The 15640-nt window shown below is 41.5% G+C and overlaps 1 protein-coding gene across 4 annotated transcripts in view; it reads left to right on the top strand.

Moving 5' to 3' along the window:
* The window catches only part of FNDC3B (fibronectin type III domain containing 3B), a 206249-nt gene that overhangs the window by 36991 nt on the left and 153618 nt on the right, over positions 1–15640 (top strand). For all 4 annotated transcript variants that reach the window (XM_054834918.1, XM_054834919.1, XM_054834916.1 and 1 more), the window contains exons 2-3: positions 4737–4875; positions 13991–14066. In XM_054834918.1, the coding sequence (XP_054690893.1) occupies positions 4765–4875; positions 13991–14066 (187 nt within the window). In that variant the 5' untranslated portion in view covers positions 4737–4764. The remainder of the gene's footprint in view (positions 1–4736; positions 4876–13990; positions 14067–15640) is intronic.

Raw genomic sequence — 15640 nt, 5'->3', positions numbered from 1 at the left:
GATAGCTTATGGTTCCTGATGATGACAATTAAGACATTTATCCTAAATTTAGGAAGGGAAGGTTGAGCAACAGCGGGCCTCTGGCGTTCTCGGATGGTTGCCATTGCTGAATAGCGTTTGAGCTTAATCCCATGGGAAGCAGTTTGAGAAATGGACGGTCCCGTTCAGCGATGTGGCTGGTGGCCAGGAGGGGCTGTGGTCACCGCTGGGCCATGGACAAATTCATATCATGCTCAAGGACAAGTACTGTAGAAAATCTGAGGAGTTTTGCAGCGTTTGGGTCTGTGTGTATATGTGCGCGTGCACTTCTGTGTATAAGCTTCATCTCGTTGAAATTGTAAGGATTTTTTTTTTTTAGGCTGGAAAGAGAAAATTCTTCCTTCTAAAGTTTTATACTGTAAGTGTTTCAAATCTTTTCTATAGTAATGCTAGGATAGAAGGTGGAGTACCTTCTTACTCTCTATGCAGTATGTTCTTTTCTAATCAGACGGAATAACCCTAAGCAAGCACTGCACGAGTGCAAATGAGCATTTAGTACTGGATTTTTGTTGAACATTAAATAAACCAGGACACATGGCTCCACTAGGTATCGGAAAGCTGTCTGTCATCTTAGTACAACTTTTTTATCAGGATCAGCTAGAATTACAAAAGCAGAACGTTGTGTTCAGTAACTTTTAATGGTCTGCTGCAGGGAAATAAAATTTAGCCTTTGCAGAGAGCGGTCACAGCACTTGAATACTCAGAACTCCTCTTGGTTTTGCCAGGTTCTAAGACAGAAGGTGGTGGTGGTGGGGAAATAAATCCCCAAAAGAAAAATGTTCTTGGCTTATACCCCCATTAATAGAATGGGTAAAACCTTCTAGGAAAAGGATGAGACTGGTATCTTGATGTGGTTCACACTCCTTTTGGAATTTCAGGAGAACTCTGACGTAACTTGTTGGGTCATATTAATTTACCATACATGGACATTGTTTTTTAGATAGTTACATTTTGTTCTTCTGTGTGTTTTAATTTTCTCTCTAGTGCCATGTGCAACTAATTTATGTATTAGTAATTCCCATATTGAATTAATTTAAGGAAATGGAGTCATCTCAGTGATCAGTGGAAGACTGCAGTACCAAAATGAAAATCAGGTCTGTAACAGTAACTTGCAGACATCAAAAGGTTTGGAAGTTTGGTTTGGGGAGAGAAACATCAAACTTGGATGGTTATTTCTTTTTCCTTTCTCCACAGTAAGATGGGAAGCTGTGATTTCCCGTATTCCTGGAGGTAGCTAGGCAGGGAGATGCAGCCTCTTGCTCCATGTTGGCGTTGCTGTGGTCAGTCCCGGCCAAACCTAGGGAATGTAGACGCGCAGGAAATATCTCTTTTAAATTTAAATATAGTCAGCTTTCTAGACAAAACCCCAAATTTGAGTTAGGACCTGAAAAAAAAAGCTGTGGGTTAGTATTTGGCAGTTCATGTTTTAGCTAAGGAAGGGTTTTTATATCCTGAAATGTGACCTGGTTCTTTGAGTCCTTGTCTGGTGTTTTCTTCCAGCGATGTTCCTGAATTTACAGGGGGGGAAAAAAAAAAAGTACTTGTATTCAGACCTCACCTTCTTTGCATTAATCAAGTTTGCTCATGTGGGCATCCCCTGTAGGGGAGATGCTAGGCTTTAGGAGGGGTGTGAATGTGTGGTGAATAAATCTGTTTTAAGTAGGATGGATGAGCAAATAAGCTAAAAAAGTGCGTGAAGCCTTTTCCAAAGGATTTGGCTTTGGTGTGAAGTCTGCCAGTCTCATGGTAGATGTTTTAACCCCATGTCATCTAACTGCATGGAGTACATCTATGTGAAATACCGCTAAAAAATAATGCCTGTGGCCAGCTGTGCTTTGTAGCCAGTCCTGCTGCTGGCATTACCTCTGGAGGGCTTGTACCAGGCCTGATAAATAAAGGAAGCCTTTTTTATTTCTTTTTATTTTTTTCCCCCCCTTTAAAGTGAGGCAAGTGTAGACATGGCTGTAGTGACAAACCATTAATAAAGCAAAAGGAATGCAGCTGTAAAACTTTAAATAATGACATGTAGCAAATAAATGTCAACATATTGGTTGTTGTGCCTGGAATGGAAATATTATTAGGAAAATATGTAGCTTCAAGCTATGATCTGGCTTTTTTTCCTTAAGAAAATAGCATCGACGTGATGCTTAAACTCCATTAGAGCTGTGGCTTTTAGATTCGGACTAGAGGAACATGTCATTTATTTGGAGGAAGGGAGTATTGTTTTGCATGGGTTTAAAGTAGTTCCTATGAACATTGCATTCATTTAAATTCTTTATTTATTTCTATATGAACATATATATACACACAAAAACTATAGATACATAACTACATGTATAACCAGTGTAGTTCGAGGTACAACTGATGATTGACTAAACCAGTCTGTCTCCATTGAAAGCTACTAACTCCGATGTTCTCACTGGTGTTCAGTATCAGGCTTTTTCAGTCCTTTCCTTAATCCCAAGCATTTAAGAAATAGTTCAAAAACTCACATGTTCTCTTCTTCCTCATAATTTTAAACAAACAAAGCCCCAAAAACCCCAAATCACACCGTCCCCCTCCTTCCCCTCCCAAACCCCGTCACCTATGAATATTGGTTGTGGACATGGATCTTTCTCAAAAAGAAAACCTCCGACTGTGAAGTAATGAAAACCAAAAAGTTTAGGAAAAAGCTCCAAATATTGCAAAACTTCAGGAGGAAAATGCATTGAGCAAAGTTTCTGGGCTGTCGGACAGATTTCTGTAGCCTATGTAACGTTTGGGTCGGAGCTTTGAATGACTAAGCTTTGGTCACTGACAGATGTGTCGTCCTGTGGACTGCAGGAGTGTTTAGTAAGAGTCCTTACTCCGTGGGTGTATGTGCTGCAGGACAGGCTACTCAGGGTAGTGGTGATGGTAGGACTAAACCACTGCCAGGCTCTGGAACAAAGCAGTTGGTGCAGACAGGAGATGGGACCCAAGACCTGACTGTGGATGTACCATCATCTTGACAACTGTGCCTCAAGCTTTCTGAGAACTTCTGTCCTGTAATTGTCTCTCAAGTAAAAGGAGGGATTTCATTTAAAGGTGGATGAAAATAGATTGCCTCTGTTTTTATCTCAGTGAAGCGATGACAAGAAAAGTGGTGTTTTCACACGATGAGAATATTGGAGAGAGCTGTGAGAGTCGTGCTAAATTTGGTACTGAGTTAAATTAAAATGCTGGTCTTGAGGTGTATGGTGGAAGGTAATGGGGCAAAGTTTGCACATCTTTGGAAAAACAATGCACTTTTAGTCTTCCGGTACTACTCAGATGTGAAGGGGGCCCGTGTGATAAGAATGAAAGGATGGATGTGATTCAGTCTGTGTGGGCACCGGCATTGCTTTGAAATCACACAAGTGGTCCTCTTCAGCAGCTGGAGTACCAGCTCCTGGTCAGGCTGATGGTTCTGATCAGTATTTTTGAAATGTAAAGTTAAATCCTGGCAGCACCCGGGGGCAGAGCAGGTATGGGGGTGTTAGGTTTGCAGCCTGTGGAGTCGGTGGACCTGCGTGCTCCAGCCCTGGTGAGGTTGGCTCAGCCCTTCGTCCCCTCTGGAGCAGATGAATTCAACTCTTGGTTTATGGCCCTGAGGTCAAGCGCTCCATGTAAATACTAGATCCCACAACGCTTTCCTCGTGAGCAGGGATATCCCTCTTGCTCTCTGCCAAAAATTCCCCTCTCTATACTCTGGTGGTCTTGTGCTCTGATTACCTGGCTGTTACCAGTCACCTAAGTCACTGCATATTTTTTTTCTAACTTGAATTTGTGATGTATATGAGGTTATTGGGAGGACTTTGGCATTCTCTGGTGATCAGTGCTGGATTTGTAAGGTTGCTTTGCTTAGGAGTTCTTGTGCAGAACTCTAGATAAATTATGTGATTAGGTCATCCATTTTATTCACTAAAGAACTGGATTATTGCCCCATAAAACAGTATGATGGTACTCTTAATGCTGAATTAAGACTTGTTTTTACAAAGCGATCTCCCGTGGTTTTAGCGATGCTTACATATCACATCAATTAGCTGTGAAGGGGGAGGGTGTGCTGTGCGATTCTTCACAAATTTTTAAGTGAGATTTTCCATCCTACTCTGTTGTCCTCTGTATAGCGCAAGGTGGTTAGAGCATGGGGATGTGCTGTGCCTCCTGCTACCGATAAAACCTTTCTCCTTTGGATCGTGATTCAGTGGAAATCAGGCGCCTGCTCTTGTGTTACAGGTGGCAGTTCTCCCTGTTTACAGGGCCCTGAGAAGAAAAGAAAGGTGTTGAGCTTTGAACTGTGGGTATTGAATGAAACCAATGTAACGTCTTAACCATGCAGGTGATGTAGTTCCAAGAGCTGTGGTAGCAGGACGCGGATTTTTAGGAACAGAGCAAGTCTCACTCAAAGTGGCTCAGAACTTACCTTTTTCAGCTGTGCGATGAGGGCTGGGGACTATAATCATGGGAAAGAGTAGTCTGGCTACTTGGGTTTTTTGGAAGTCTTGCATGGAAACTTGACTTTCCATGTTCTTGATCCAACAGCTAAAACCTCTGTTTGGTGCCTCAAATTCCCGTACGCATCCTGTTAAAAAAGCAGGTATTCTGCTACCTTAACGGCAAAAATCCACGCGGATGTCTGTGACCTTGTAAAGTACAAGTGGGTTTTCCAGGGTCTTTAACTGATGTTTCTCTTGCAGGAAGCCCGTTGAGGAAAATTCTCCATGAATGTACGTCACAATGATGATGACCGACCAAATTCCGCTGGAGCTGCCACCGTTGCTGAACGGGGAGGTAGCCATGATGCCTCACATCGTGAATGGCGATGGATCACAGCAGGTCAGTGAGCTTTGCGGAAAATGGCTGGTTTAAATAAGCTATTTCTGGGGCACCAAGGGATTTTGAAGATGAGGAAGATGGTTTTCCCTAGCACTGAGGGCAGAGTATTTCCTGGGAGGTAGAAATCTGCCCTTACACTGGAAAGACATTAAGAGCAAAGCTTTAAGTGTACCATTAAATTTAATATGATTATTTGCATGTGTGTTCATTGAAGTTAAAATAATGAGATTGAAATAATGGCTACAAATGCCACATGTTGGAGGGCTTTGCAGAAAGTTAGTCTCATGATTTATTTGTGCTAACTGTTGTCCAGACATCTTGCTAGTATCTGCGATGAGATTTTTAAGAACTTAAAACAAAAATGCTGAGACTGTAAAAAAGGGAATGAAGGAAAGAAATGGAGAATTGAAGACAAGAGTCTCGTGGTGTCTGCTACGCTTTGCGTGCTGAAGTCTATTGATCCCGGCAGTCCTGTGTCTTACTCTGTGCTTCGTTATAAACCTTAGAGGAGCAGAAGTGAATTTTGAGTGCGCTTTTGAAGGAAGACAAGTTTATAGCTGCTTTCATATTTATTTGGGAGATACTCTCTAACAAGCTTGATTAGAAGTAGGTAGAATGATTACAAGACCGTAGCGATGCTTTCATGTCAGGATACAGCCTGGAGGTGCAAGCTGATAGTTGGTAGGTTCCCACACCTGTCATCTTTGGTTAATCTTTCTCTTTGTAGAACATCTACCCTAGCAGTTTTTCTGTGTTACTCAATTTGGTTCCCTCCTGAATTGAGACATTTCAGCAAAGTATTTTAACCAAGGTAGAAATAAGCTGTCCTTCATGAATCAATATAAAATGGCATTCTGTTACTTCTCATTGCCTTGATCATTTGTTCCTCCCTCTGAGTTGTGTTTTGAGGTAGACCAACCTTGAGAGGAAGAATAATTTCTGCTTTTGTAAGTTTCTAAGTCTGTTTGCCTATCTGGGTTCTCATTTTGATACAGATTTTCATTGTTGTGATTTTTTTTTTTAAGTAATCTCTGCACAGTGTGCTTCAACTTGAAAAAATAGAAAAGAAAGCTTTTAATGGCTCTATTTACCAAGTCCAGTATTAATATACTTAAGTGAAGGAACAATCTTATTGATACTGGATAGGATAATTGTTCTTTAAACGTACCCTTTCGTCCTTGCTGGGAACCATTTATCAGGTTAGACTGTCCTGTGGGTTCTTCTGTATTACAGAAAGAATAAATGAAGTCTTCTGAGCCCTCCAATCTTTGAATTTCCCCATCAGCGATGATTCAGCAGCCTTGCTAGGCAGATGCCTCCATTGCCTTTAAACTAGCTTCTCATCTAATGTTTTGGAGTAAAAAGAATTGCTGACGTGCTGGAAGTGTATTACTACTTGCTTCTGCTATGCTATGCAATTATGACTCAGCAGAACAGTTCTGGGCCAGGTTCTTTTTCTGCGTAAATGTTTGTTGGATGATGCTCGTAGATCTCATCACTTTATCTCTTTAAGTACCTGTAGCTGGAATGCCAGTTTTCTGTGAGACTTTTTTGGCCTCTATTCTTCTGGATGTGCAAAGCTTAGCCACCTTTATGCCTTATCATTTTCATCCTATTCCTGAAGCATTAGTTGATGTCTTCACTTTTTTAAAAAAAGTACAGTTCTAAAATGTAACAAAATTGGAGTAAATGCTGTGTTTGATCTTTGCACACAGTAGCAGCAAATGGACCACGTTAATTGTTCTTAACGTGATTTGTATGTAATGTAGAAGCAAACGTTACGTGTTTGTTGAAAGAGATTTATCTTAGTTACTTGTAAGGCAGGAACAGCCTTCAGATTAGATTCAGGTAAGAATGACTTCCTCAATAAAGATGGTGTATATTACTCAATAAATAGATGCTAGTTTTATAAGGACATGTGCTTTTCCGGGGTGTAATCACAGCCCCTGTTAGAAGCTGGCGGTAAAAAAGCATCACAGCTCAGCTGGTGAGCGATGAGGCACGTGGAGTTCCGCACGCTGCCGTGTGGCCAGGGCCTCGTGCTCCCGAGCTCACAGCACTTGAGATGCTCTGGGAGCACTTGCCGTTGCTCACCCTCATGTGTTAGTGGCTACGTGAAGCCTCAGCCACGCCAGCGTGGTAGAGCTGTGCTGTAAGCTGTACCTGGGAACGCTGAGCTTCAGAGAAGAGGGTTTTTCTCAAAAGACCAGGTCTTAAGTATGTGGAAAAGAGCAGGCTGGAGCTGGTGAAACACCTTCGCCTTTACCAGCAGCCAGACCGAGACCGATGCCAGTAAACAGTCCTCTGCTGTAAGACAATTGCATAGGAACATTCAATTGTTTTATCTTCCTGGGGAGAAGTGCTGTAGAGCTGTACAGGGCAGAGCTAGGAGTGTCTCTGCCTGCTTGACAGTAATCCCTCTTCTCTAGCCTACCCAAAATGGCATTTCTAGCCCTGGCTTTTTTCTTTTTCTTTTTCTTTTTTTTTTTTCCCCAAAGTTTCCCACACTTAATTTCCACTATTGCTGATTGTATTTAATGCTTTCATGTCCCCTCCAGAGCTGCTGCTTACTCTGTTTCTGCTTCTAATCCACTTGTAACTCCTGTGGGGATTTGGGGAGTGGTAATTAACCTTTTGGTCCAAGAATTTCAGTGTTTTCCTTTAGGTACTCTGCTGCAAGCTCTAAAAAGCTTGGAGTATAAAGTGGAGAGCCAGCTAGCTGTGCCATAGCACGTCTGTACAGAGTGCTGGGTGATTTGCTTTGGGAAGTTTTATTCTGGCTTGGTTCACTCACTGCACCTGCAACGGTGTAGCAAGTTTCCTGTTTGCCCGCTCTTTGTAAAGCTGTGTTTACCAAACCCTGTTTTTTTAACTATTTGGCTGGAGCCCAGGCACTGTACATAGTGTTTTGTGCTCTAGTTCTTGTCTTTTTAAGGTCTTACACTTTGAATAAGGGAGACAGGAGTACGTCTGAAGGAGGAACAAGGTTTGGTACCTTTTCCTGGTAGCACAAGTTTGTGCACCTTGCAAGAGCTTGCAAGCATTTGGCTGGCTGGGCTTTATACTGCACCTGAACAGGAGCTGAGCAAATGAACTTGGTGCCAAAATTTAGAGTTACTTCTTCATACTTTCCTGAATTTTTTTTTATATATACTTGAAGAAATCTCCTTTTAGGGGAGAAGAGGGGATATTTGCACATGGAAAAGCTTGTTTCAAGAAGAAAAAGGTTTATAACGAGAACACATTTAAGATACTTGAGTTGAGAAGTCCATGACAAATGGCTGTCGGATAAAGGATAATGAAATTTCCTTCTGTTTAAGTATACTGACTTTTAAAGCAGATTGAGTAGTGTTAGGCATTTAGACCAGAACAGATGGCAGATGAGTAGTGTCAGCAAAGTTAACCCATGGGCAGCGTGTGCTATCTAGGAAGTCTCTAGAATGAATTTCTCTGAAGGAATTTCAACCGAAGGATGCTGGTAGGCAAACTCCATGACTGTTCTCACAAATAGGTTTCTTTGTGAATGTAATGAAACACTGAATTTGCTAAAACTTCATGAAATCTTAAAATTTCTTGCTTATCAGAGCAATTTGTTACAAATAGACTGATTTTTATTTTATTAATCTTTTTTTTGGAGCGTTTTAGCTTGTGATAAGTTAGGGGGTTCAGGATCTGTCACTTATGGGTTTCTCTGTAATAGCACTCATTGTAAACTGAATTGCTTTATGCCTCTCTTTTCTGTCCTATGGAAAAAAGGATAGTTAAGCCCAGAACACTATTATCAAAGCATTAATTTTTAAAAGTCACTGTTTTATTGTTTAAGATGCAGCATGTTCCCTGATTTTCCGTACTGAAGAGAGGTTGATAGTATTTATCCTACCTGCTCCCGTATGAGTGAGGAGGAATGGATTCCTGAAAGAATATTGCACACAGAATGGTGTGAATTCTTTGGCCCTTCCAGCAGGATGGAGCTGGAAATTCCTCGGGATCTGGGGCACAGTCTTTTTAAGTAGAATAGAGAATGGACCCAAGCGATTATTCTGGGTTTTTTTGGGGGGTGCGCGTGTTTTGTTTTTATTTTTTCCAAAGATGCAATATGTTCCAAGATTGTTGCGCTGTAGAAATTGTAAATACAGTGGATTTTTAATAATTTAAAGCATTTGTGAGGAACCTGTGACTGGATCCAAGATGCCGTGCCCCTCAGCTGTGTCAAGCATGGTAAACAGGGAAGGGAAAATTCACCACATTGGAAAATGCTTCAGGCAGGGTTTTAACGTGCCAAAGCAGTGCAAGGGGCTGTTTGACCTTAGCAAGGAAAAGGTTCTCATAAAGTGGAAAGATTTTACAGTGAGCACTGGATTGTATTGCATCGCATGGTTGCAAGTGAGCTCTTCTGGCTTGGTGCTGCGCCTGCACTCACTCGTGATCTGCAGCTAAGCCGTGAGGAGGTGATGCCCTGTTTTGAATGTGACTTTTCTTCTGTGTGCTTGAAAACCACTTGGTATTGGTTTGCTTATACGTATAAAATAGATAATAGCATGTGCCCTTGGTCCTTATCAGGTAGCATTTTCTGTCTTTGCATGAGACACTTTACCCACAGTGTGTGTAGTTTTATATTCCTGGACCTGAGCTTTAAGCCTGTGCTAGACTTTGCTGGCAGGACCGTTAGTCTCTTCCTCCACTCCCAGTAGACACGAGAGTCGGATAGTGGGAAGGGGGGGGACAGGAGTGACATACATTTGGCTCTGGACAAAGAGCAATTGTTACCAAATTGGGTGTGTGTGATTATAAATATTTATAGTAACTATGCAACTTAGTAACGTTAATCAGTCTTAACAAACATGGCTTTAAATAAAACATAAAAACATTCTTAAATGCAAAATAAATGTAAAAAAAAAAAAAAGTGCGTTATGGAGAGAGCAAGCTTTCTCCTAGGATGCAGCTAAGGCTGGGCTTCAACACCGAGTGGATTAAACTGCTAAAGCAAACATCCAAGTACTTTTTGGGGAAAAGAAAGAGCTTTTGGGACTGTGCTGCTGACACCCTACTTGCAGCTGTCACAGGCTCCAGCTTTTTGGATACGAGGCGGCCTGGGGACTGAAACTGGGCTGGGGTGTCCCTGGTCTGCACCCTCGTGATGCTCCCAGGGCCACAGAGCAGCAGCGGGGGCTCAAAGTGACTTTTCAAGCTCTCTCTCCTCTTGCTGCCATCTCATAAACGTACATTCTAGGGATGATGAATATTGGAAGAGACGTAGGGCAATTAAATATCGTCTGTGTTTGTTTTCATTAAAATAAAGACGTTATCTTAGACTTTTTTATTGCTTTCCTCAGATTTTTAATTAAAAGCTTCAGAAACAAGGCGTTCACAAGATCCCTTGTGTAGACAGAAAAGAGAAAAGCTGCATTCCAGGCTGCAGAATATGGTTTTGCTGTTAGGAGGACGTGGGAAAAATAAATCTTTGAATTAGTTTGACATACTTAGCGTGTATAAACAAAAGAGGTCACAGTGTGCCTCGATATTATTTGTCCCAGGCAATTGGGACAAATCGGGGGCGTTCGCCGGAAAACGCCCGGTATCTAATTCTCAGTGTGTGCTGGCTTTAATGGCTTGACCTCAGCTCTGCGGCTCGAGCTCACAGGGGGTTAAGCGCAGCGTGGGGTGAGTGCGGAGGGGTTTGAGTGGTGGGGTGGATTACCCGATACCCCGGTACCCCAGCTTTGGGTGGCAAGGAGAGGCTGGGGCTGGGTTGCAGCCTGCTGGAAAGGGTCTGTCTGCCTGGGGTGGCGGGCCAGCGGAGAGTCTTACCCGAGGAGCATCCCAACCGCTGCTCCTGGCTCCGGGACCACCTCGAGTACGTGTGCTCTGTGCCGACCATCCTCCCTTCGCATCCAGCCCTTGCTCCGGTGTTGACCCACACAAGACCCCTCATCAGTCACACGTCGGCTATTCCTGTTTGCTCTCGATACAGCCGCCTCCCCCCACCAAGAGCTCTTAAGTGTTTTCTTCTGCTCCAAAGGTAGCTAATTTGAGCATTAGTGCAGAAGAATGTCTTTTAGTGTCTACAGAACTTACTCTTTTTTTTTTAACGTTTAACAGCTAAAGCACTTATTCTAATGCAGCCCTTGCATAGAGTATAACTTGTAAGTCCATTACGTGCACTGATGGTTACTGGTGTTAGCATGTGCTTTTTCTGTACCACTGTAGCTGGAGGTTGATTTCCTCACTGTTCTGAGAAACCCTGCATAGCTGGAAATGGCCGAGGAGGTGGTCTTTTCAGCTATACGTAAAGGCTTGGTGGCTCAGGCCTTCAGGTTCTCTTCTTGCTCCTTGGCTCTTAATTTTTCTGAAATTTTGCTAAAGCGAATGAATTTCCCAACTGTTGGTGTTTTCTTCTTCTGTGGCACGGAAAAACAGAATTGAAGGTGGAGATCTGGTGGGGCTGCCATCGTTAGGTGCAGAAGACCTACTTGGTTTAATAGAAGTCAAGTTCATTGACCTCCTTTGAAAATCTTTGTGCTTGTCTGTGTATTTAAATGTCCCAAATATCAATAAAACCAGACTGGTTATGGCTTTCAGCCTTGTAAAGTGTTAGGAGATGAGATGGTACAAATCGTACGTATTTCACAAATATAATTTTGTGAATGCTGAAAAACTTACTCAGGAGCCTGGGAAACCAGGATTAGTTTTACTGGATTTTAGGTGAAAACCATGGTGGAACTTGTTGTAATTCATCAATTGAAAGAGTAAAGCACTTTTCCCCAGCAGCAATATAATTTCAAAAAGGTCTGTGGCTTAATTGCACAGCTGATAGTTGAAAAATGTTATCCTTTCAATGTATTTGATATTTAACCTCAAAAGCAGATCCCGAGTGAAAGTATTTTGTGGTCTCTTGTCTTTATTGGGCTGTAGTTAAAATTTGGGCAAAATTGCCTAGTCCCTACTGCAGACAGGCCAAGCAGAGTTGATGGTGGTTGTCCTGCAGCACACAGTGGGGAACTTTGCTTTCCGACCAACTTAATTCCATGTTTTGTGACAGTAACTAGTGCTGAAGGTTTAAGTAAATATGAAGTCTTAAAGCTGTTGTGCTTTGGGAACTGTAAATAAGGAGTTATTTCCACATCAAATTTGTTGATGGAACAATTTGTGTTAAAAACTTGCATAATTAGGCAAAATAATGCTGCTTTATTTCAACCATCGGAAGCAACGGCTGTTATTTGGGATATAATCTTGAGAAGGGGTTTTTAATGCGAAAACCCAAGGGATTATTTTGAAAGCACAACTGCAGTTGTGCTAACACAAACACTTGGGCTGGTGACTGACCTTTGCAATGACCATCCTTGAAAAGGAATTTGTAAATCATACCCTTCTGATAAGCAGCTCTGGGGTAGACACGTGCCTTGTGTAGTAAGGCTCTCGTGCTCAGTCTTACATCTGCCATTAAACTCGACTCCCCGCTTTAGGGAAAAGATCGAGCTTCTCTTACATGAGACATCCATCTCGTCAGGGTATGTGTTTTGAGGAGCTGGACCAAGTTCTTCCAAAGGTGTGAAGGTGTGCTAGGGCATCTGATTTATGTTAATCAAACCTGTTAATAAATAATCCTGTAATGCAAATGAAATATTTTTATATTTTTATGATTCTTTGCCCTTTTGTGTTCGGGTTTCTGGTTTGTTAGTTGGTTTTTTTGAGCCGAATGACACTGCTTCGCTCTGGGCTTCTTTTGACTTGATGCCCATATCCTGTTGTGGATAATCCACGCCTATTCATAGCAAAAGAGCACTAAAATGCTGTCACTTAAATGTTGATTGTTCGGAGATTAGAGATGGAATGGCTTTATGCCTCTTATCTTTTCTGAACGATTTATTGTGCTCTGTATGCTGGATCAGATCCACCCTGATCAGTGCTCAGGGAGAAATTACTGTTGCAGACAAAATAATGGCTTTCCTGTGTCATTTTTTCTGATTTCCAGCTTGTGCTTTAAAAATGTTGCTGGAATAATGGGTTTCTGTAGGATTACTGTAATTCAAGAGGTCATCTAGGCAATAATTATTTTATGCATTTAGCTTAAGGAATTCAGAAACACAACATTAATTCAAATTCTGTTGTTCCAGATTGAATGATTAAATTCTGCATGCAAGTGTCCCAGAATACAAAAACTACACCTAAATTTAGGGAGAGTTTTCACAAAAAGATACCAATCTAAATTTTCAAATTATACCAAGATTAATCCAGATTTTGACTGAATTTCTGACAATGCGTAATTAACAGAAGTGTGATTAAAATATCTGAGTAAAAGTTTCACAGGCAGCAAGAGCATGGGGTAAATGATCTGTAGTTCCCGGTGAAACTCTCCATTAAAGAAATAAGTCTAAATCATAAGTTTTAAACCCATGATTTTAGACACCTGAAAATTAATAAAGATGAGTACAATGTACACTGAACTGGGGTGAGTTTTGGTGCTTCCTGGTCTTTTTAGCATTCCCCTCATCTGCAGAATTGAGCAATGGAGTGATGTTTTGATTATTGGGGGGGAAAAAAAAAGTGTTAAATAGTTTATTGCTGGTTCTGTGTGCAACTGTTGAACTGTGTGTGTGTCTATGGAGTTTTGCATAACTGACATCTCTTACGTGTAGGACTGAAGGATAATTTTTTTTTAAAATGTAATGGATCAACTCCCCTTATACTGCAAAAAACTTTGATTCCAGTGAACTTGCAGTCCCGGCGTGGCTTGGTGCTGCATGCCAGAGTTTGTTACGTGCTCTCTGCTCTCATGTGCCAGTGCTATAAAGATTCACATCCTTAGCTATCAGCATTTGGTCAAGTTAAATACACCGTCAAGAGTTTGGTGGTGGAACCCGAAGCCGTAATTCACACAACTGAGTTACGTCTTTATTTCAGCTCTGAAAATTGAGAGGAGAAGGTAGGCTTTAAATCTCTACCAGCTCTTGGACTGTGCTCTTGGACCAAAGATGTAGTATAGCAGTCTGTTCCCTCCCTGACCCCTTATCTGTTCCCAAGTAGGGATAACACAGGTGTTGGGTTGGGGAAAATTAATTTTTGAAGATCACAGTGAAACAAATGTGTTTTGTTTTGTTTTTTTTTCTTTTGGCAGGTCTTTTTGGTTCAAGTTAATCCAGGTGAAACCTTTACAATAAGGGCTGAGGATGGAACCCTGCAGTGCATCCAAGGTAAGAGGATGCACAGACACGTGGACGAGCGTTGCTTGCATTATGGAAAACTTGTTCTCTTGCCTCTGCAGAAGCATGATGTGCAGTTCTGAAAATACAGTGAAGCACTTAAAAGTGAGAAGTTGCAGACCTGACTGCTGTACATTTTATAGGACTTCAGTATCTTGGCATGTCACAAATTTCTTGCAAGTTTAGGAGATTTCTCTCTCTGTTCAGTCATTTATCAGCATTTTTTATTTTCTATATATGCATATTTCCTTATAACCCAATGGTAAATACAAATGAGAGATCCCAAGTTAGATTGAAAACTAGTGACAATTAAGTGGAGATATGGGGAAAAAAAACGAATTTTTTTTTTCATACAGGCATCAGGAGAGAGAGGAAATGAGCAGAGAAGTACAGGCATTGTGGAGTGCTTGGAGAAGTCAGACTGGTTTTGAGCAGAATGCTAAATCAGTTCTTTAGAAGCAGAGCTGGTTAATTATGCAGTGTTGAATAAAAGCACGTAAGCAGTCTTTTGATTGCTGTTTTACCTCTCGGTAAAATGGTGCAAATATGATAAATAGCGCTTGTGTTTTTTATAAGAGAGAGCCCACACAAAATCTTTTAACAGGTCTGAAGGGAGGAGCGATAAAAGACCTTTCAGATGGTATATTAAGTACTGTGAGGAGGGTTTCTAGCTAGTAGTAAATACAGCTTTGAAGGGAAGCAGGTACTTCCCTAGGTATGACACTGTCTACAGTGAATACAGGAAGGTTAAACCAAAATTTAAAGGGAATAGACTTTATGTAGCTGTACTGTTAATCCTGTTTTCAGTGATATTTTTTTGAGCTTATTCCATTATCTCATTTTTTTTGTGAAGGGAGGTAGGGGGTCTTGCCTCCCACAGCCTTTCCAGATCTCATGCCATTAAGCAGCAATCTCAGTCAGCTATACATTTGAAAGCCTTTCCTAAAAAAAAGTAATAGTAATTGGAGGAAAAAAGTCAGTTTAATAATAATTGTAAAGCTAGCGAATTGCCCCTGCATTTTGACTGTGAATTTCAAATCTACTCAAGAAAGACTGTTTGTTAGACTGCAGCGAATACTAAAATCATACTGCTCAAGGATAACTACGCTTTTTATTAAAATTTGGATTAGAATGGACCCCTGGAGGTCACCTTATCCAACCTTCTGCTGAAAGCAGGGTTGGTGTCAGAGGTGGATGGAGTTGTCCTCCACATGAAGCTCTCTGAGGATGGAGGTTGCTCCGTCTGCAAACTGCTCCAGGGCTGCACCGGTCCCGTAGGGAAGAGTTTCTCCTTTATGTCTGTTTGAAATTTCCCATCTTGCAGTCTCTGCATCTTTTCTGTGGCCCCCCATTTAAGCAGTGGAGGAGTTGGTGGTTGTTGCTTGGAATTTCATCCCCATGGAAATGAGGAATTAATAGTTGTTTGAGATAGACGTTACAGAAGCTTCTCTGAACGCCATCCAGGATTATTTGGTCTTGATGAGCAATAATAGCAGCAATTTAAAACTGCTTGTTAAGATTTATAGCCAGCATGCTGTGTGGTAAGAAATAGGTTCACGTGGCAA

Source organism: Grus americana, chromosome 9 (assembly GCF_028858705.1).
Source record: "Grus americana isolate bGruAme1 chromosome 9, bGruAme1.mat, whole genome shotgun sequence".
In the NCBI taxonomy this organism is placed as follows: Eukaryota; Metazoa; Chordata; class Aves; order Gruiformes; family Gruidae; genus Grus; species Grus americana.
The sequence above is the reverse complement of the archived record's forward strand: the minus strand, read 5'-3'. Positions and strand labels throughout refer to the sequence as shown.